Source organism: Camellia sinensis, chromosome 1 (genome assembly GCF_055761805.1).
Source record: "Camellia sinensis isolate YWXY chromosome 1, ASM5576180v1, whole genome shotgun sequence".
Taxonomy (NCBI): domain Eukaryota; kingdom Viridiplantae; phylum Streptophyta; class Magnoliopsida; order Ericales; family Theaceae; genus Camellia; species Camellia sinensis.
The window spans coordinates 235928774-235952636 of NC_138961.1; the positions used below are offsets into that span (position 1 = coordinate 235928774).

General features: G+C 40.1%; 2 protein-coding genes and 1 long non-coding RNA gene across 5 annotated transcripts in view; all 3 read right to left on the minus strand.

Moving 5' to 3' along the window:
- Nucleotides 1-7000: 7000 nt before the first annotated feature.
- LOC145804510 (uncharacterized) lies at nucleotides 7001-19066 on the minus strand. The gene is made up of 4 exons (XM_082898647.1): nucleotides 18946-19066; nucleotides 7843-7993; nucleotides 7478-7650; nucleotides 7001-7388 (listed from the first exon to the last, which is right to left on the minus strand). Exons 2-4 carry the CDS (start codon nucleotides 7991-7993, stop codon nucleotides 7149-7151), a joined length of 564 nt encoding a protein of 187 aa, XP_082754773.1. The 5' UTR covers nucleotides 18946-19066; the 3' UTR covers nucleotides 7001-7148.
- LOC145790860 (L10-interacting MYB domain-containing protein-like) lies at nucleotides 17802-18785 on the minus strand. Its single transcript, XM_082869794.1, has 3 exons — nucleotides 18618-18785; nucleotides 18457-18585; nucleotides 17802-18369 (listed from the first exon to the last, which is right to left on the minus strand). Exons 1-3 carry the CDS (start codon nucleotides 18783-18785, stop codon nucleotides 17863-17865), a joined length of 804 nt encoding a protein of 267 aa, XP_082725920.1. The 3' UTR covers nucleotides 17802-17862.
- Nucleotides 19067-20993: 1927 nt separating the features above from the next.
- LOC114298238 (uncharacterized) overlaps nucleotides 20994-23863 on the minus strand; it is a 47039-nt gene continuing 44169 nt past the window's right edge. For all 3 annotated transcript variants that reach the window (XR_014346443.1, XR_014346440.1, XR_014346444.1), the window contains one exon: nucleotides 20994-21773. This is a non-coding gene — a long non-coding RNA (uncharacterized LOC114298238). The remainder of the gene's footprint in view (nucleotides 21774-23863) is intronic.

Below are 23863 nucleotides of genomic sequence, written 5' to 3' on the forward strand. Positions count from 1 at the left end.
TGGTAATATGAGGACTGGTGCTGAAGTCAATTTTTGTTTGAGTTGCTAGAATGCTTCTGTTGCTGCCTCTGTCCAACAGAATTGGCCAGCTTTCATGCAGTCCGTAATTGGTGCCATAATGTTACTGAAATGGGGAATGAACCTTCGATAGAACGAAGCCAACCCATGAAAGCTTCGTACGTCGTGAATGTTTTTTGGTACTGGCCAATCACGAACTGCATTTACCTTGCTTTCATCTACAGAGAGGCCATCTTTAGATACAACATAACCGAGGAACACAACAGTATCGGTTAAGAAGGAACACTTGTTGGTGCCAACATAAAACTTTGCTTCCTGCAGTACTGATAGAACCTGGCGCAAGTGCTGAAGGTGCAATTCATTATTAGCGCTATAAACCAAAATATCATCAAAATAAACAACAACAAACTTTCCGATAAAAGGACGAAATAGTTGGTTCATCACGCGCATAAAAGTACTGGGAGCGTTTGGTAAACCAAATGGCATGACTAGCCACTCGTAAAGCCCCTCTCGAGTCTTGAAGGCTGTCTTCCATTCATCACCTTCCTGAATCCGAATCTGGTGGTAACCACTTTTCAGATCCAATTTGCTAAACACGGTTGCTCCACTTAACTGATCTAATAAGTCATCCAACCGAGGTATGGGGAACCTATATCGGATGGTGATCTTATTAACTGCTCTACTATCGACGCACATGCGCCACGAGCCATCTTTCTTGGGGGTCAATAGTGCAGGTACGACACATGGACTGAGGCTTTCTCGGATGTGTCCTTTGGCTAACAATTCCTCCACTTGTCGGCGAAGTTCCTCATGCTCTTTTGGACTCATGTGGTAGTGGGGTCTATTTGGCAAATTTGATCCTGGAAGCAAATCAATTTGATGTTGTATGTCTCGCATGGGTGGTAACATTGGGGGTAACTCCTTGGGAAATACATCATGGAACTCTGCAATTAGAGCCTTCACAGGCTTAGGAATCTTACTCTCTATAGCACTGTCTTTTCCTACTAGTACGAACACCATTCCCGTTTCAGCCACCTCCACCAAGAACCGGTGCATAGACAATAAGCTAGAACTCTTCTCAGTGGCTAGCTTTGGTGCTTCTTCTCTATGAGGTTCAAGAACAATACGAATCTTGTTAAATACAAAGGAGTAAGTGTTCTTTCGTCCATCGTGCAATACGTCGCGGTCAAATTGCCAAGGCCTTCCTAATAAAATATGGCAAGCATCCATCTGAACCACATCACACCATACCTTGTCCCTGTAATTAGAACCAATAGATAATGGGACTAAACAACGCTTGGAAACCGTTACCTCCTTGCCTTTCTGAAGCCATGACAGTTTGTAGGGGTTGGGATGTTGGCTTGTACTTATTCCCAATTTTGCTACAGCATCCTCCGCAATGACATTCTCACAACTTCCGAAATCAATTACGAACTTGCACACCTTCCCACTAATGGTACATGTGGATTGGAAGATGTTGTTTCGTAACCACCCATTCCCTTCAACCTCTCGAGGTGTATAGCAAGCCCTGCGCACAACCAATAGAGGACCCTCATCGCCGGCAACTCGTTCTTCCTTGTCATAAATACTAACTTCGGGATCATTGGTAGTATCTTGCAGAACTTCATTAATCCCAGCTTCGACAATCTCTTCGCTTTCTATGAATAGGCCCTTGCCAATCTGATCACTTTTTCTGCAATTTGCAGCACGATGACCAACTTCCCCGCACTTGAAGCAACGCATCCCACCACTAGTACTAGGGTTCCTGTTTGACTGTCCTCCTGGTGGTTTACCAGTCGTATCAACTTGGGGTGGTGCCCACCTTGCCCCTGGTAGATTCGTACTCGTATTTCGGTTTGTTAGGGGCAGATTACGGTTGCTACTAGTGTTTCCACTTGGCCACCCTGTAACTCCTGAGCGACGCTTTGACCTTTTCTCTAATTGTATAGCTCTCTGGTGTGCTTCAAAAGTAGAATAGGGATCAAATAAATTCAGGGTATCTTGATATTGTTCTTGCAATCCCCCGATGTACCTGGAAACAAGTTGGTCTTCGTTTTCAGCAAGGTCATTACGTGACACCAATTGATAGAATTCAGTGGTATATTCATCGATCGTCTTCGTCCCTTGCCGTAAATTCTGCAATTGTTGGTACATCATGCGTGTGTAGTTATGAGGAAGGAACGCCATATGCATATGTTTCTTCATCTTCTCCCAAGAAGCAATCTTACTCTTTCCCTGTCTGGTTCGAGTTAACTTTATTTGTTGCCACCAAGCTGCTGCTCTTCCCCTGAAGCGTGTGGCCACCAAGGAAACTCGTTTGTTCTCTGGATCCTCCTTGAAATCAAGAACCTCTTCAACAGCAAAAAGCCAATCCAAGAATTCTTCGGGTTGAACACTACCATGAAATTCAGAGATGTCAATTTTCAGGCCTGCTTCCCACCAACGTGAATTTGCTTCTGTACCTTGTCGAACTCTTTCACTCCGGAAATTTCCAACAAACGGGTTGTCGTCTATCTCCTCCATACTTTCTTCATCCTCCATAGACCGTGGGTTTGGATGTGGCTGGCGTTGCTGCTGTTGTTGCAACGCTGCAAGTTGCTCGGTCAGGGCATCCTCGCCGCGTCAGCTTCATAAATGTCGTCCATGGGCCGCCTCCTTAGTGCCATCGTCGCCTATGCTCTGATACCAACTGATGCAGTGCTGATCGAAACAATAGTAACAATCTTAAGATCCGTTGATTCACACAAGAATACCGGAAATAAGACTCCTCTTTAGACCCGTTGATTCCCAAGAATACCGAGTTTAAAGGCTCAACCAAAGTTGATTCACACAGAATTAACCAAAGTTGGAACAAAGAGTAATAAAACTCAAAATATATTAATCATCAAAACTCTAGAGCCCTAAGGCTTTACACCCACTATTTATAAGAAAAACAGAGGCTAACTCCACGAAGCAACACACAGGTTTGGAAATAAACTAAGGCAATAAGGCAACTAATAAAATATAATAAACTAAGGCAACAAGGCAAAACTAATAAAATATAAGACAAATAACAAGGCAATTGCCAAAAGTGAACATAATAATAAAATAATGGCAACTAAAGCCATGGTCACGGATTTGCTTGCTGTGCTGGTCACGAATTGCTTGCTGCTTGCTGTGCTGGCGATGTGCTGGCTGCATCAGATAGTGGCCTTGTTTGGTTTGTGTTTCAGAAATAATTTTCTGAAATATTCTCTGAAAACACATTTCTGAGAGTAATCAAACCAAACAGATTTTTCCAAAAAAGTTCTCAAAAATGTGTTTGGTTGTCTTTTCCAGGATGCACTTTTCAAAAAAATTTCTCAGAAATCCGTTTGGTTGGTTTTTTCAGAAACAAACCCCAATTAGAAAAAAATAGTGTGTAAACATGTTTTTTTTTTTTTTGAGAGAGAAGCAAAACAGCACAACATATTATGCATGAGGTAGAAGTTTTACAAAGTCTGATTAGAAATTATGTAAACAGTTTCACAGATTTTACACATTTTGGCAGTTGGTGTGTAAAAAAATAGTTCTACCTGTCACACATTTTGGCAGATTTTACACATTTTGTTCTACCTATCACACAGATCATCGTGAAGGAAGTCTCCAACCTGAAGGAAGCCTCCAATAGTAGGCAGCCACAGCAATCAGTCCATGACCAGAAAAAAGAAAGCAACACATTAGACTACATGTTGCTCTAAATTTAAAATACAAAACACACAGATTCAGAACATATAAAATATTAAGGCCTCTGGTTTTTCTTCACCATTCAGCATCTGTTCCACTTACAGATTCAGAACACACAGATTCAGCATCTGTTTCCAGTTACAGCATCTAAATTTAAAATACAGATTCACCATTCAACATCTAAATTTAAAATACAGAACACAGAGATTTAGAACAGATTTAGAACACACAAATTCAACATCTGTTCCAGTTACAGTTGAACCTCCCCGACTAATAGCTTGCTTTTTCTTCACCATTGGATTTGATATTGGAGCCTTCGAGCAGTGCGAACATAGCTAAAACTTAGTCCCCTTCCAGATGGATCACCAACACCAGTAATTTCCAAACGCTCTCCCACCTCAATTCTTCATGGCTTTTGTCTTTGTTAATGGTCATGGCAGAAATGGACTCCAGTTTAGCAGCACTACTTCCGTCATCTACTTCAGCAGTAGCAATGTAAGCTGCTACTCTACTTCGTCCATGTTGACTACAAAAAACTGACTGTCCAAAGCCTGTAGTTCCAAATGTTGGTGCCGTGGACTGGGATCCTGCAAAATAGATTGAGAAAATAATAATGATTCATATTGGTAGCAAAAGAAATACGTAACCATATTATAGAGTAACCAGCAATAACTGTTTTAAATACCCACCTAAGAAGGAATTCTGATCCCCAAAAGACGACAGAGCAGTTCCAAAAAAGCTACTGCTACCAGAAGCTGAAGTTGATTGCCCAAATGTTGGAGTGGTACCAAAACCAAATCCTATGGTGCTTGATGTACCAAAGGTGGGCCTCCTTGAAGCTCCAAATGAAGAATCTTTTGATACACCAAAAACAGATGTTCATGTTGGTTCTAATGTGTTTGGAGCGCCAGCACCAAATACACCGCCACCCGTCCCAAATCCAAAAGCTACAACACAATTATGTGAGCTGATAGGTGCACTGAAGGCTGGTTAATGTTCCATAAAACATTGATCCTCCTGTAGAGGAACCAAAAGAGGTTGTACTCCCACATGGTTTAGGAATGAATTGATTATTACTGCCATTGCCGTTCTGCCCGGAAACTGATGGGGACCCAAATGGGCTATTAGATGACTGCCGAAATGCTGCTATAAGAAAACAAAAATAAATGGTAAACAATTATACAGTTCTTTAAGGAATTTATCAACAAACAAACACAATGACCAACAGATTGCTGATTGCATTAAAAGTGCTTTTCCACTAGTATCACAACTTCCAGATAAAGAATCTAGTTAAAATCTAAAAAATTAATCTATCAAAAAGTCCAAAAAATAGGCAAAGAAGGGGGATAAAACCATTATTTTAAGTACTTGTCTACATGAGTAGAATTTTCTCGAAGAACTATCCACTGTTTCTTTTATCTGTAATTTTCTTTTATATGTAATTTCCAATTGGCAACCATTTGAAAGGGAAGCATATCCTCCAGCAATCAGTCCACTGTTTCTCACTAATTTGCCAGCAAGACAGCAACACAGAGTTCAACACATGGATACAGAACACACAGATTCAAAACAGCACCGCAATGCATTTTATTGCAGCAGCCGCAGCACGCGTCCTCAGATAATACATCCCTGTCTTCAAACCCTTGCATGTCCACAAATTGAATAATAAGTATTTAAATACGTACATAATGCAAATAAATATGTATGCATACACTACTCTTAATATTAACATTAATAACAATTAGATCAACTATCAAATTTTAGTCCAATTACCTTAGACCAAGCATAGAAATGCAAGGAAGTCAGTTTCCCAGGATCAGGTTGATCCATGTGGATATTTTTAAGCTCTAACTCTGATCTATGTAGCACCCATGGTCAATCGGCATGTCTACCAATGTTTTGGTTTTCCATCTCCCACACAGTCCTAATAATTTACGATATACTAAACAAGATGCTGCAAACATTTAAGATAAGTAAATCATCCATACTTGTAAATAGCTTTCAGTTCCACCTGTCAGATGGCATCACAGCCCACATATCCAGTTGAAGAATCATAGTGAGGAAACAACTGAAGCAGATGAAACCATAAAGAAAGATAAAATTAAACAATAAATACGCTGAATTTGTGTACCTGTTGATACATGAACCATACATGCACAAGAAACGAATTTAAATAACGGTACATCAACACTTCTGACATAATGAAACTACCACAAGTTGTTTGGAAAAAATAAAAAACAAAATAGTACAAGTTGATTACTACCAATCGTTGAGCTACCATAACAAAACAACAAGTTCAAGCATTGTTTTAACCACAGTTTGGAATATCCTACATAAGTACAATGACCAACAAAAGTACCAACAAAAGGATCATAATAGTAAAACAAAGAAAATCGTTGCATCCACAACAAACCCAAAACAACCACTTCCCCCCAGTACGAGGCACTTGCGCAGGTGTAAGATGCTGTATCCCACCATCATAGTCATCTACCCAGAGGAAGGAGCCCCTATGATTATCCCAATTAGGACAACGGAAAAATAACGACCATTGTTCGCTTCGGTGCGAGCCATAATCACCAACATTGGCCCAACGCCACATGAACAATTTGGTGTCACCTTCATCTACATATGGCGTGAAATTAGCAATCCCATTTTCAAATATATACAAGAAATACAAATATAAAGTGAAGTTTGAAACATTAACCTACTTTGATTATGTGCTCCATTTTTTCCAATTACCAAAAATAATCTACCTACTTGTTATCATATACCTATTGTTGTATGCTTCCCACATAGATGCTGCAACCTCATCTCGCCATTGTCCCATCTGCACTAGTTGTTCACGTGACATGTTCACATGGTTGTGTTGTTGCATAGCTAGTACTCCATCTTCATTTCCGTGGACATTTTCAACTCTAACTTCACCCTGAACTTGACTTGCACCTTCACCTCCACCTTCACCTTCATCTTCATCTTCGTCTTCATCGTCATCTTCATCTTCATCTTCGTCACTTGATTCTTCTGCATTGAAAAATTCGTCATGCTCTTGCACCGTTCGGATCCAATTGTGGAGAACACAATATGCCATAACGATTGGCCCTTGTCGTACCATATTATACCGTGGCATGTGTCTCAATAATGGAAACCGTTGCTTCAACACTCCAAAGGTTCTTTCTATAACATTCCTCAAAGAAGAACGTCTATGGTTGAACAACTCCTTTGGACCATGATAGCGACGCCGCCTATTGAACTCCTGCAAATGGTATTTTTGGCCACGATATGGGGCTACGTACCCGAGCATGTGTGTATACCCGGCGTCAACGAGATAATACTTGTCTACAGTGAAACTCTTTCAGTAAGAACATGTCATCGCATATTTGGGTGCGAAAAAAAGGAAAACTCTAAATTAAAAACAAATACACTTACTAGTTACTAGGTGGTGGGTGTGGAAAGTCAGCGGAATTTGTGGTAAGTGCTTCTAGAAAAATTCTCGAATCATGTGCACTACCTTCCCAACCAATGTATACAAACGTAAACTTCATGTCAAATGAACATGCAACCATGACATTTTGAGTTGTATGCATTTTTCTACCTCGATATGGCATTTGGTCACCTTCTGGTGCCACAACAACAATATGTGTGCCATCTATGTCCCCTACACAGTCCTAGATGACATAACTTTGAATTAATTTATCAAATTTTGTGTCTCAATAAGCCATATAAAATAATGCAAATGAACTGCAATTTTTGTTACCTTAAACCATGGCCAGTACCGTCTGTCATTCCGAATTTTAGGATGGGTAACAGCCATGTTTGGTGGTTGGATTACAAATGGCGCAAGATTTCCCAATGCCCGCATCATAAGTACAAAATGACGATGAATTGTCTCATTTGAGTGCTGAAATCGATCTCCAGCATTACTTGTTCCTGAACTTTGACCACAGATAAATAAAAACATAGCCAATGACTCTTCTAGTGACAATCGCATGTTCGGCCAGTCTACTACATTTCTATGGACAATCTGTTTAACCAATTCCACAAATGTTGGGACTTCCATTCGCAATTGTTCACGGATTGATTTAGGATTTCCACTTAGTAAGAATTTTATGTACTGCTCACCGGTGTATGGACAATTACGTTGCGGTTGTCTCGTAGGAATGTCACGTGTTAGTTGACAAACCATGTGTAAGTCCATCACATCATCGTCATCGTCACTGTACAGGTCATACATATTGTTCGGTTGCCCTCCATTGGGTCGTGACGACGACATCTAAAGCGGAAAGTGTAAAACAATCAAGGTATTATCAGTAATGACATGAGTATAGCACTAAAAATTTAATGAGGACATTGCAACAAAGAAAGCATGGAGAAAATATATAACGACAACATAGTGCCAAGTCTAAAGCAAAACCACATAGACAACATGATATAGATAGTTAGCTCAACACCCAACATAGTCCAAACCAAAAGGGAAAAACAAACAAATTAAAACAAATATAATTTAGGTTTAACAAATGCCAAAAAAAAAGAAAAATACACCCTGTAACGCCCTCAAAATAATAACATTAAACCCAACAAATAAGACAAGCGTTGATAGATAAACTAACTACCTTCTATCATTCATTAGAATTCCATTACATAAGTATTACATGTTAACCTCATAACAAAATGCCCTACGGGCTTACAGCTTTCCAAGTTAACACTTGGTTACAACAAAGAGTTCTAACTCGTTTACACATTAAGCCCTTGGCTTGAAATTACATGTAATACATCAAAAGTAAAACGACAAAACTATGCCCGCCACTAGCCTCCCAGCTATGTCCTTGGAGGTGGCATGCTTCCTGCACCTGAAAATGATGTTCCCATATAGGGTGAGCCACAGCCCAGTAGAAATACACTAAACCAACCATGGACAATGACTAAAACATTAGCAATTGATAGTTGGTCAACACTGATACAATCACATAAATTACATATTTATGTCAACGACTTACAAGTCCCATTTACTTTTCATTTTCCCTTTTTAACAGATAAGCATGCTAGCTCTATCATCATTTCCACAGATATGTATAAAAACTATATCTCACATTCAGATAAGCATAAAAGCTATATCCACATTCTCAACAGATATGTATATCAACAATATCCACAGATAAGCATACAAGCTGTATCCACACTCTACAACAGATATGTATATCAACAATATCCACAGATAAGCATACAAGCTGTATCCACACTTCACTTCACAAAGATAAGCATATGAGCTCTATCTTCACTTCTCTAGACAAGCATATGAGCTCTGTCTACGGAGTACATCCCCTATCTCCTCCAAATACCTATCCGGTTTAGAGGTCCATCCCCTATCTTCCCCTAAACCGCGGAGTACATCCCCTATCTCCTCCTCTATACACAACGTATATAAACACATTGGTTCTATATACAATCACACAATACAAACAATTAATGTATTCTAGCAACTGTCAAGTTTCATAACACATTCCATTGATTAGTTTCAGTTTGCCTAATCAACATACATTGTCTACAACAATCACGACTATCCTCCACCGATAGCCCAAAGCAGTTATTTCTAAAACAGAAAATAAATGCACAAATGGATATTCAATCAACATTTCATTTCCTCATTTCTCATCAATTAATTATCCCAATTAATTAAACAATGTAATTAGGCCATTTTCCATAATTACCATTTCAACCCTTAGGTCCCATTTTCATCAATGATTCAACAATCATTCCATTTTTCTATGCCAAACTTGCATCTAGGTTTATTATGAATAAAACCCCAACCTTTGTAAAATTACACAAAAGCCCCAAACCTTTACAAGATTAACAAACCAAGCCCAACATCTCAAAATACCAAAATTTAAAGACAAAACCCATAGAGAGGAGTAGGTTATCCCTACCTCAAATTCGGAGTCCCAAAGGAGAAGACGACAAAACCCAACGTACTCCAAAACCCGAGATTTTCAGATTAAAATGAAGCCCTCGACGATCAACAACTTTTTTGTAAAGGCCAAAGGTGAGTAAATCACTCCTACTAGATCAAAACCTAGAGAGAAGGTAGTATCTAGAGTGAGAGGCTCAACAATGGTGATTTTGGAAAAGTAAGAGAGAGAAGAGAAAGCAAAAAGTGATTTGAAAAGTCACAATTTCGGGATTTAAACCCAGTCTTCCGCTTGAGCGTAAAACACCCCGCTCGAGCGGCCACTCACAGACTTACGCTCGAGCGGCCAACCTCCCGCTCGAGCTCAGAATGCACTCGCCCAGCACTTTTGCAGAACCAGGCCTCCGCTCGAGCTCCCAACCCTACGCTCGAGCTCACAACACTGCACAACAAGATACTGGATGGACGTAATCTACGCTCGAGCGCCAACACCTGCGCTCGAGCGTACAGGCCAAAAATCTGGGCAACTAGTTTTGGTTTCTAAACTCAACCAACCTGTAACAAACCCGCTCAACACATCCTATAACTCAAATACAAAGTAAGAAAGGATGTAAACAAGATAATAAACAACTACCAACATCCACGGACACATGTCCGGATCACTATACAACAAGGGTAAACCCGGGATCGCTATAACCTCCCCCCCTTAAAGAATTTCGTCCCCGAAATTAAGCACAAGTTTTCAAAACAAGTTTTCCTTCATTTTAGACAATGTTACAATTTAACATTCAACAATTCGACCCATTACCGGTCATCCCATCCCTTTAACAAGAGACACATCACAATATGTAAACAACATATGTACTTTCAACATGCATCAACATTATGCACTATCCTTCCAATTTCAACAATATATTTAACACATATAATGTCATATTCAACTTCCATATGAGGCAAGTTCCAAAACATACTCCCAATAATCAAAACATTTTCAATGTTTCACAACTTAAGACATATATAAAAGCTCTTAAGTTCAACAAAATGTAAAGTTCAAATACAAGATTACATATCAACAAACAAGTCCGGATATTTCTCTCGGACTTCCAACTCACGTTCCCAAGTGGCTTCCTCCACTCCGTGATGTTTCCACAAGACTTTCACCAAAGGAATGGTCTTGCCACGCAGGACTTGATCCCGCCTATCCAAGACCCGAACCGGTCTCTCCTCATACGAGGCATCCTCATCTACCTCTAAATCAGTCCAATCCAACACATGTGATGGATCTGGCTCATACTTCCGAAGCATACTCACATGAAACACGTCATGCACTCCGGACAACTGCGGCGGTAAGGCTAACCGATAAGCAACCTCACCTATCTTCTCAAGGATCTCAAAAGGACCAATAAACCGAGGGGACAACTTCCCACTCTTCCCAAACCTCATCAGACCTCGCCTAGGTGATATCTTCAGAAAGACATGATCACCTACCTCAAACGCCAAAGGTCTCCTCCTACGGTCGGCATAACTCTTTTGTCGACTCTGGGCTGTAACAAGCCTCCTACGGATAAGCTCAACTTTCTCCGTCGTCTCCCTAACCAACTCCGGACCCAACAAAGGTGCATCACCCACCTCGGCCCAACAAACTGGAGACCTACACGGTCGGCCATACAAGGCCGCAAACGGTGCCATACCGATGCTAGACTGAAAACTGTTGTTGTAGGCAAACTCTACCAATGGCAAGTGCCTCTCCCACGTCCCACTGAAGTCTAGGACACAACCCCGAAGCATATCCTCGAGGATCTGAATAGTACGCTCGGACTGCCCGTCAGTCTGAGGATGATAGGCCGTACTAAAGGTCAACTTTGTGCCCAAGGCACTCTGCAAACTCTGCCACAACCTGGCAGTAAAACGAGGATCTCTATCTGAGACGATCGTCACTGGGACCCCGTGCAATCTCACTACGTCCCGAATATACAAATCGGCAAGATGGTCTACCGAATCTCTCACGCGCATAGGAATAAAGTGCGCCGACTTAGTCAACCGGTCTACAACCACCCAAATAGCATCACTACCCCGTTGAGTCCTCGGAAGACCTACAACGAAGTCCATAGTGACATGCTCCCACTTCCACTCGGCAATAGGCAAGGGTTGCAACAAACCCGCTGGCCTCTGATGCTCGGCCTTCACTTGCTGGCAAGTAAGGCACTTCGATACGAAAACAGCCACATCTCTTTTCATACCCCGCCACCAAAACTGGCGACCCAAATCCTGATACATCTTAGTACCTCCCGGATGCACCGCAAGGCGCGAATGGTGAAACTCTCGGAGTACTTCCTCTCGGCAAGACTCCGGTACAAACAAACGGTTTCGGTATCTCACACTCAGGTCGGGATACACCGTCAAACCCTTCTCAACTTTCCCACTGGAGATCTTCTCTCGGAGGGATTCTACCTCAAGGTCACCTCTCTGTGCCTCTAACACTCTAGTCACAAGTGTAGGTTGCGCAACAACAGAAAACAAGGCCGCAGCCTCCACAGATTCGCCCAGTAGCAAATCAAACTCGCCAAGTGCTCCCAACATCACCCATTCCCGGATGGCTATACAAGCTACATCACTAATGGTTTTCCTACTAAGGGCATCGGCCACAACATTGGCCTTTCCGGGATGATAATGCAACTCAAAATCATAATCCTCGATGAACTCCATCCATCTCCTCTGCCTCAAATTCAAGTCTCTCTGGGTAAACAGATACTTCAAACTCTTATGATCCGAGAATACCTCGAATCTCTCACCATAAAGGTAGTGCCTCCAGATTTTCAAGGCAAAGATTACAGCTGCTAACTCTAGGTCGTGTGTGGAGTAATTCTTCTCGTGTATTTTCAACTGACGTGAGCCATAAGCTACCACTTTCCCCTCTTGCATCAACACACAACCCAAACCCTCTCGTGAGGCATCACAATAAACCGCATAACCCAACCCTCTCTCCGGAATAATCAACACCGGAGCGGTGGTCAATCTAACTTTCAGCTCTTGGAACGACTTTTCACAAGTCTCACTCCACACAAACTTGACTCCCTTCCTAGTCAGTCTAGTCAACGGTGACGCTAACCTGGAGAAATCTTTCACAAACCGACGGTAATACCCAGCTAATCCCAGAAAACTGCGGATCTCAAATACACTCTTAGGCTGTGCCCAATCTTGCACTGCCTCAACCTTGGATGTATCAACAGACACCCCTTCCCCGGATACCACGTGGCCTAAGAATTTGACTTCCCTCAGCCAGAACTCACACTTCCCAAACTTGGCATACAGCCTATGGGCTCTAAGTAACTCAAGCACCACTCTCAAGTGTGCCTCGTGCTCCTCCTCAGAAGACGAATAGATAAGGATATCGTCCACGAAAACAACCACAAATCGGTCTAAGAACTCCCGGAAAATCCGGTTCATCAAGTCCATAAAGACTGCCGGTGCATTGGTAAGCCCGAATGGCATCACCAGAAACTCATAATGGCCATACCGCGTACGGAATGCCGTCTTAGGAATATCTTCCTCCCTGACCCTCAACTGATGGTAACCCGATCTCAAGTCTATCTTAGAGAAACAACGGGAACCCTTCAACTGGTCAAACAAATCATCTATACGGGGCATAGGATACTTATTCTTAACCGTAGCCCGATTCAACTTCCGGTAGTCTATACACAATCTCAAGGCACCATCTTTCTTTTTAACAAAGAGGGCCGGTGCTCCCCACGGTGAAACACTAGGGCGAACAAAGCCCTTATCGAGCAATTCCTGGAGCTGAACTTTCAACTCAACCAACTCTGCTGGAGCAAAACGGTAAGGTGCCATAGAAATCGGCGCCGTACCAGGCACTAAATCAATAGAGAACTCTATCTCTCGGTGAGGTGGCAAACTAACAAGATCTTCGGGAAAAACATCCGAATACTCACAAACCACCCTCGGCAATACATGCTGGGTCTCACCACTCTCACCACTCTCAAAGCTAGCAAGTAGACTACTAAGCTCACTTCGCCCTCGCGAATCATACCCCGGTGGCACAACACTACCAACCCGGTCTCCCAAGAAATGGAACCACTCCCCGCTCAAGGTACATAATGTAACCCTCTGGCGGTAGCAATCAATAACAGCCCGGTATGACGATAACCAGTCCATACCCAAAATAACATCAAAACCCTTCATGGGCATGACAACAAACGGAAAAGGAAGCCTATAGTCGGCGACCTCTATATCACATCCTCTAACACCCTGTTTCAGAATTAACTCACCACCCAAAGGCGATACCACACAAATAGGAGATGCTAACTGTGCTAACTCCAATTCCAAAACAGATGCAAATGCAGCAGATATAAAAGAATGAGATGCACCCGTGTCTATCAACACATTAGCAACTGAGTTGCAAAACAGAAAAGTACCTCTCACTACTGATGGAGCCGGTACTAAGTCCTGCGCGGTAACAGCATACACGCGCCCCGTAGGCCCCTGGTCTACCTGCTCACCTCTCGGAGCAAAAGACTGCTGCACAGACTGGGATGACGAAGCTCCCGGATTGGCCCTCGAGGCCTGCACAGACTGAGCTGGCTGAAAACCCTGCGTCTGCCTAGAACCAGACGCTCCCGAAGTGGCACTCAACTGTGGGCAAAACCTCTTCATGTGCCCAGGTTGTCCACACTGATAACAAATCAAGAGCTGCCCCCTGCCCAAACTCTGACTCTGCGGTCTAGCTGAAGAAGAAACAGCTTTCTGACCCCCACCCTTCTGCGGGCAAACAGATACTTTGTGACCCAGCTGGCCACACTTGTAACAAGTGAATTCCCCCTGACTGCCTCTCCCTGAGCCTACACTAGGCACTGGAAAGGTCGATCTAGAGACTGCACCCTGAGACTGCTGAGGGTTATAACCCTTCTGTCTCCTGCCATCACTCTGACTATCTTGGCTCCTCTTGGAGCCTCTCTGACCCTCATCCTCCTCCTGCATCATAAGCTCCATATGAGCTGCAGCATCTACCAGATGTCTATACTCTCGAATATATGACCCACCAATTCTCAACTTGAGGCCCCGCCTCAACTTCCGCTCAAACTCATAGCAACGGCGTTCCTCAGACGCCACCAGTTCAGGTGCAAACCTAGACAGACTGGTAAAAGTAGCCTCAAACTCGGCCACTGACAAGCCCTGCTGATTAAGCCGGCTAAACTGATCCCTCAGCTTTTCCCTAGCTGCTGCTGATAAAAACCTCTCCTGAAAAGCATTCACAAACGCCTCCCAAGTACCACCAACACGAGCTTTCTCGTACTTCCACCATTGACCCGCATCTCCCTTCAGCTGGAAGGATGCCAAGGTCACTTTCAGTGCTCCGTCCTCGATGCCAAGCATCTCAAACGTCTTCGTTGTCTGTTCGAGCCATTCATCTGCCTTAAGCGGCTCTTTAGGATCCCCGATAAACTCGTCCGGATTACACCGAAAGAACTCCCTCTTCAAGAAGGAAGGCCCTGTCTCAGTTGCCTGATTCCCAGCTCTAAGAATACCTAAAGCTCCTGCTATCTCTCTGGCCAAGGCACCCATAGCCTGCTGACCTACTGGCTCGGCCACATTGGCCTGCCCAACTCCCTCCTGCACTGCCGGAATCTCACCCTGTAACGGTACTTCCTGCCTCGCAGGTCTACCACGCCTAGCACCTCTTCCTCGTCCTGACATCCTAATAAAGGCAACACAGAACGTTAGCACATTCATTGGTGTGCCGAAACTAATCACTCACGTCCTAATGCATGGACAACTGTAATTCACTCCACATAAGCACATAAACACATAAGCACTTACGAACTTCATTTCCGGATAATGATAGTCCCGAGACGTTACTAGAGTTCCGGTTAGAAACAGCATTGATCAAGTGCTTTTCCAACAAGACTCCCAGAAACTCAAGGATCCAATCAATATCCCAGAAATTAAATCCCATACCCACATAGTCACATAAGCATGTTATCAAATAACCACATAGCATATGGTACTACATCTACGTCTCTATCAAGCGAGACAAACCCATTGTGATCCTAATCACTTCCCACGTACCCAAAGTATTCAAACCTGGCTCTGATACCAAGTTGTAACGCCCTCAAAATAATAACATTAAACCCAACAAATAAGACAAGCGTTGATAGATAAACTAACTACCTTCTATCATTCATTAGAATTCCATTACATAAGTATTACATGTTAACCTCATAACAAAATGCCCTACGGGCTTACAGCTTTCCAAGTTAACACTTGGTTACAACAAAGAGTTCTAACTCGTTTACACATTAAGCCCTTGGCTTGAAATTACATGTAATACATCAAAAGTAAAACGACAAAACTATGCCCGCCACTAGCCTCCCAGCTATGTCCTTGGAGGTGGCATGCTTCCTGCACCTGAAAATGATGTTCCCATATAGGGTGAGCCACAGCCCAGTAGAAATACACTAAACCAACCATGGACAATGACTAAAACATTAGCAATTGATAGTTGGTCAACACTGATACAATCACATAAATTACATATTTATGTCAACGACTTACAAGTCCCATTTACTTTTCATTTTCCCTTTTTAACAGATAAGCATGCTAGCTCTATCATCATTTCCACAGATATGTATAAAAACTATATCTCACATTCAGATAAGCATAAAAGCTATATCCACATTCTCAACAGATATGTATATCAACAATATCCACAGATAAGCATACAAGCTGTATCCACACTCTACAACAGATATGTATATCAACAATATCCACAGATAAGCATACAAGCTGTATCCACACTTCACTTCACAAAGATAAGCATATGAGCTCTATCTTCACTTCTCTAGACAAGCATATGAGCTCTGTCTACGGAGTACATCCCCTATCTCCTCCAAATACCTATCCGGTTTAGAGGTCCATCCCCTATCTTCCCCTAAACCGCGGAGTACATCCCCTATCTCCTCCTCTACACACAACGTATATAAACACATTGGTTCTATATACAATCACACAATACAAACAATTAATGTATTCTAGCAACTGTCAAGTTTCATAACACATTCCATTGATTAGTTTCAGTTTGCCTAATCAACATACATTGTCTACAACAATCACGACTATCCTCCACCGATAGCCCAAAGCAGTTATTTCTAAAACAGAAAATAAATGCACAAATGGATATTCAATCAACATTTCATTTCCTCATTTCTCATCAATTAATTATCCCAATTAATTAAACAATGTAATTAGGCCATTTTCCATAATTACCATTTCAACCCTTAGGTCCCATTTTCATCAATGATTCAACAATCATTCCATTTTTCTATGCCAAACTTGCATCTAGGTTTATTATGAATAAAACCCCAACCTTTGTAAAATTACACAAAAGCCCCAAACCTTTACAAGATTAACAAACCAAGCCCAACATCTCAAAATACCAAAATTTAAAGACAAAACCCATAGAGAGGAGTAGGTTATCCCTACCTCAAATTCGGAGTCCCAAAGGAGAAGACGACAAAACCCAACGTACTCCAAAACCCGAGATTTTCAGATTAAAATGAAGCCCTCGACGATCAACAACTTTTTTGTAAAGGCCAAAGGTGAGTAAATCACTCCTACTAGATCAAAACCTAGAGAGAAGGTAGTATCTAGAGTGAGAGGCTCAACAATGGTGATTTTGGAAAAGTAAGAGAGAGAAGAGAAAGCAAAAAGTGATTTGAAAAGTCACAATTTCGGGATTTAAACCCAGTCTTCCGCTTGAGCGTAAAACACCCCGCTCGAGCGGCCACTCACAGACTTACGCTCGAGCGGCCAACCTCCCGCTCGAGCTCAGAATGCACTCGCCCAGCACTTTTGCAGAACCAGGCCTCCGCTCGAGCTCCCAACCCTACGCTCGAGCTCACAACACTGCACAACAAGATACTGGATGGACGTAATCTACGCTCGAGCGCCAACACCTGCGCTCGAGCGTACAGGCCAAAAATCTGGGCAACTAGTTTTGGTTTCTAAACTCAACCAACCTGTAACAAACCCGCTCAACACATCCTATAACTCAAATACAAAGTAAGAAAGGATGTAAACAAGATAATAAACAACTACCAACATCCACGGACACATGTCCGGATCACTATACAACAAGGGTAAACCCGGGATCGCTATACACCCAAACATAGTCCATCGTCATTTCCTTCACCTCAAACCGAACAGTGGGATGACCAAGCTTCTCACAAACTGAGGATCCAAAGGTACCTCATTTCCGGTTCCATGGTCATAAACATGGTTCGCCATTCTAGTGATGTGAACATGTTCATGGCCTTCAAAAACAAGCTCGGATCCAGGGCCATTGACTTTAGGATGGCCATACATGCTGCAACGGAGTACGCATCAGATGCCCCAGTATTGGCCTCTGCTTGAAGGTAAAACCGTTCACGTGCTTCACATGAACATTGCCATGATTGCAGTGCATCATCCATTTTTGGGTTCTTGCTGGACTGACCCTGGCCACTAGACTTACGCTTACTTCCGGAAGTGCAAGATTCATCTACTACGCCTTTTCCCAACGTATATGCATGAAAGCGTTCATCCATTTCCAGCTCGTCATCAGATGTGGGTGCACCTTGACGAGAAGAACAGGCAAAAGTGCCAGTGGCAAATGACTTGGCAAATATTTCTGACATGAGCTCATAATGTTCAAGGCCTTTGGTTTGGAATTGTTTTGCATTTGGGTGTGCCTACAAGTTGTAAACATTAATTAATCATTTAAAAAAATATTTTTCTATACACATGGTTCTAGTAAATGTATGCGCCAAAATAATTACCTGAACATAATTTTCCCAAACATCGTCTGGGGCTATCACTGTTTGAGTGATTGGATCCCAACCCAAACCCGTGTGGTTTTTCAGAGCAACAAACTCTTTGTAGTTCGCCTTCAAACGCGCGAACTTAGCCTTCAATTTTTTTAGCCATAATTTTTTCCAACCTTTTTAGTCATCTCATCATCAATTGTTTGCCACTGCCTTGGGTAAAAACTCCTATCTTTCTTTGACATGGATGGACCCTCTTTTTTAATTTCGTCCACCAATATTTCTAAAAATATCTTCACAATTTCGAACCCCCACATCTTAAAATTGTCATTATCGTTAGCCATTCTAGCCTAATACAAGTGCAACAAATTACCGTTTATAGTTATGTGAACAACTGAAGTTCCAAAAATAGTTTGCCAGCAAGTGATATTAAGCATATGCATAATAATAGCCATTACGAATATTACGAATATTTAATATGAGATTTCGCGTGCAAAAGTTTACCGGATAAGGACAATCGTTTTCAGCAGTGGAGGAATTGACTGATGGTTGAGGTGATCTCTTCCTTTTTGCCCTTGGTGTATTGAACAATGACCGAGGAGTACAAAGTTGGCCTGGTTTAAAATCAAAATGAAAAATTCAGTAATGGACAATTTTGTGCACTATAATGCTCTTGCATAGTACCTATATTTTGTAGGGCATACATGAGCAAAATTTTCGTACGATAGTAGACCTCCAGAACTTAACAATACCATACAAAAAAAGAAAATCAAAAAAATAGTAGAAAAGTGACTCGTGAGCAGAATGAGCAGAATTTATATGGCATACATGAGCAGAATTATCAAAGAAGAATTTTCAGAATGAGCAGAATTTATATGGCATACATGAGCAGAATTATCAAAGCAGAATTTTCAGAATGAGCAGAATTTATATGGCATACATGAGCAGAATTATCAAAGCAAAATTTTCAGAATGAGCAGAATTTATATGGCATACATGAGCAGAATTATCAAAGCAGAATTTTCAGAATGAGCAGAATTTCTATGGCATACATGAGCAGAATGAGCAGAATAAAAGTAATTTTCAAAGTTTCAAAGATAGTGTGGGAAATTAATCAAAATAATAATAATAATAATAAAAATAAAAATAAATAAAAGAATAAAACATAAAGGAATAAAAAAGATGAAATATACTTCATTATAGTTAACAACTTAACAGATCCGATACATTGAAATGAAAGAAAAAAACCCACTATTAATAAACTTAGTTGACAAATGATGTGATAAATAATATATATATATATATATATATATATATATATATGTGAGCGCTAAAATGAACTTGAAAACATTCAAGTTTAATGAAAGCAGATAACAGGGATGGGATGTAAATCTTCATTAGTCGTGTACAAGGATTCTGGAATCATGTGCAAATTAGTGATAAATTGACACCAAAAGCAGCACGATAGTTCTAACTTCCAAGTTACAACAATGATGCACCAGATCTTAGAAAAGAGTTATTTCCAATTATTCATCATGTTATGCAGTTCCATGTATGCCATAGGAAAAAAGAAAATAGGAAAAGTAGAAGATATTTAATGGAAATATCTTCTAAGTCAGAGATGTTCTTAGCATGGTTTCATATCTCATATATCATATCAACTAAAAATGAAGACTTCAATGGATATAATTGTGTGCATCATATCAACTAAGATCAAACCCAACGACTACATTAGATGACCCATTCATCAATATCAATCAAAACTCGTAATTGAACAAAACATAAAAAAGGAAGATCTCAAGACTTATACTCCAAAACCTTACCAAAGTGCCAATTTGCTTGATGATAGACTGTTAGGCAAAAGACGTTTCAGAGTTCATACCCACTTGTTAATGGATTCATTGCACATAGTAGTAGCTAGTTTAAAATATGAAATGCTAATATCAAATATTTGAGTTTTACAGAAAATAAATTTCCAGAGTTCATACCCACATGTTTGTCCTTTTTGAGTTTTACAGAAAATAAATTTAGGTGTTTGTATGACCCACAATTATATATTTATGAAATATGGGGCTCAAATTTTAGGAATTCTCTCATCAGACAATGTATCCAACGGTGGAAATTTTTCTAATAACACAGGGCTATGGTGTAAATTAAAGCATGGCCAAGTGAAAGATTCTGGAAAATTTGAGCCTAGAATAGTTCTTATGCAAACAAAAGGAATCACAAAGTTAAAATTGAAAGGCCAATTAATATTTTGAAAAGTTAGTTGGCTGCATCGGCCTATAATTAATACATTAGGGTACATTATACTTTCACCCTTTGAAGGATATTTTTAAACCTCTGTAAATTTGTTTAAGTGACTCTGGTGTGTGACTCTATGGACTACGATTTCGAAAATTTACCGATTGGGAAATTCACCACAAACTGACAACCCAAAGGCAAAAGCCATGCGACCTTTGTAAACCAAAATCAGCCAACACATTGTTCAAAACTCACAAACCCAAATGAAATTTAAAAAAAAAAAAAAATTATTTATGCATTAGAAATACCTCTTGCTTGCCTGCTTTTGGTGGCCCTCAAATCCCACCGTCCACAACGAAGTTTTGAGCACAGCCTCTCCGTTTTTGCAGCGAATGATGAAGTTATGCTTCGTCTAGGTGGGGTTCGATGCTGGTTGGTTTGCATTTTATAGAGCCCAGAATCGAAAAATGATGGACATTGATGTTACAAGTCCCGATTGTGTGAAGATTTAATTCAGTTTGACTAAGACCAAAGCTAGGGCACGATTTGGGGAAATCTGTGAGGCAGAGAAGTTGTGGCTGTTCAAAGAGGACCCGTACGAGTAGATGCCCCCTATTGCCTCAAGCCTGTGCGACACAGAGATGAAGGAGGTGATAGACAGTGTCGGTGCATCTAATGCGTAAGATTTCTCAAATCTTGAACAGCGTATTGATGGAGGGAAGGCAAGTGGGTCTCTTCGAAGGCACTTGGGCGAGTGCAGATCTTGGCATACAGGTATGAATCGTCTTCGTTGACACAGTTAATAGAGAGCCGTTGGACTGCCTTGAATGATTTTCTTTGTATCACAGAGATGAGGTCACAAAGGTTCTTTTGAGAAAGAGAAGTTATGACAGAAGATGCGTCTTCAGAGAAGTTTTGAGAGAGAGAAAGGAATTTCTCTGAGATGAGTCTTCAGAGAATATTTTAGAAATTTGTTTGCCAAACGTGTTTTGGTACTTTTTTCTCTCAAAAATTGTTTCTGAAATACAAACCAAACAAGGCCAGTATCTTCAAACTAACAAAATTACCCATACCACCGGAATTTTTACCTGCAAAAATATACCAATCCAATGAATCCTGTACTAGTGTTATTGTTGGATAATTAATGAAATTCAAGTGGAACAAACATGACAACATCAAAAAAAAGCTTCTTTCAAAATGGACAAGCCCTTATGTTGAAAATTCCGATGGAAAAGCAATGTGTTGTATTTAAGCCACGTTATGAAGTAGTTTGAACTAAATTAGGTTATCAGTTTGTAAACTTGGAAATGGCACAAATTTTATTGAATTTTTGGTTGTCACTTTTCAACTCCAAGACCTTTTGGCGCTGTTTTCTTCAGTGATTGGTTGATTTCTTGCCAACCTTTTTTTTCTTTTTTGTCTTGGACTAGGTGTTGCTTTTGTGCAACTGGTTTAGGCTATGATTTTTCTAACTTTGTTTACAGCTCTGCTTGGCTCTTTTAATTTTTTTATTGATGTAATGCAATGCACCTCTGTTATACTCTTTATTTTACATCAATATATTTCTCTTTTTGTGGCCGATCTAAAAAAAAACTCACAAGACTCTAGTTGCTAATTGGAAGTTAAAAGGAAGGGTAGGGCTCAACAAATAGAATTTTTCAAGTTTCAAATCTTAAATGGAACAATACATGTTCATAAATTATATTACAAACTTCAACAATTGATACTCATAATACCAGAATAGATGCCCAATATAAATTATAATGCACAACGAAAATTAATCGGAAAATTCAAACGAGGTCCAATAACTAACGATATCACCAAAATACATGTTACATACAAACAGATATATATATACATAATTGTTTTTGAATGTAAAATATTGGTAGCATAAACCATCAAAAACATGAATTCGAGAGTAGTACAAAGATGGAGAAACAGATTTACCTGCATGTATTCGGATTTTCTCGAGTAGGTTAATTGCTATTTGAGTCGAAGAAGAAGAGAATCAAATTGATGTATTAGGGTTTTATGAGTTGCAAGCGATCGTATAACAAGTCTTTTTGGGCGGGAGTGAGGTTAGTCAGGCTTGGTTTTTGGGTTGGTTTTTTTGTTTTTTTCTTAGTTTGAGGTTAAAAAATTTTATTTGGAATAAGTTTTTTAATTTTTTTGATTTAAATAAAATAATTATGATTTAAATATGATATTTTATTTTATTAATTTTTAATTTATTTTATTTTTTTAAACTATTTTAACCAAAAAACAAACAAACAAACAAATTTATTCGCGCCAAACCAACACTATATAGGTAGGGCTGCAAATGAATTAAACTGTTCATAAACAAGCTTAGCTCGGCTCGTTAAAGGCTCGGCTCGTTTAGTAAACGAACTGAGCTCGAGCTCGACTATTAGGCTCGTTTAGTAAACGAGCCGAGCTCAAGCTCGCATAAACTCGACTTGTTTATCTTTATTTAAATTATATAATAAATATATTATTTATATATTAAATAATATAAAAATATATAAAAATAATAATATAAATACATTATTTATATATTAAATAACTAGCGTATACCCGTACCTAAAGACACGGTGTAAATAATATTGTAACCAAAATATAATTATAATTTATACGTATCATGTTAAAATTTATGGAATCTGTAGTATTTTTTGATAAAAATATTGAAAAAATATAAAGAAATACTATTTTTCTTAAAGAACTTGTAATAATTTTACTTGTATCACACGCTCTACAGAACTCAAATAAAATAATGCAAATTAAGAAACAAACATATAAGATTTAAAATGTTGAAAATATAAGAGCAAGTCAAAAAAAATTATTAACATTAAACAAAATATACAAATCAAAGCTATTGTACACTTGCTAACATTCAATAATAAAAAAAAATTACTGGACACCAAATAAAACACACCAACAAGTGCTCTGCAATTTTAATAAACTAATGTATGCCCATGCTGCCTGAAGGCACGGTGTAAATAATGTTTTTTTTAAATAATTTTCATTTATCATTATCTCTTAAACTAGGAACATTGACAATCAAATATACCTAAAATTCTGTTTACCCATGACACACAAAATGAATAGATAGCATGCATTTGAGCAAGAGGATCCCCTTTATTATAAATACAATTTCAAAATAAGAGGTATAACAAAATGG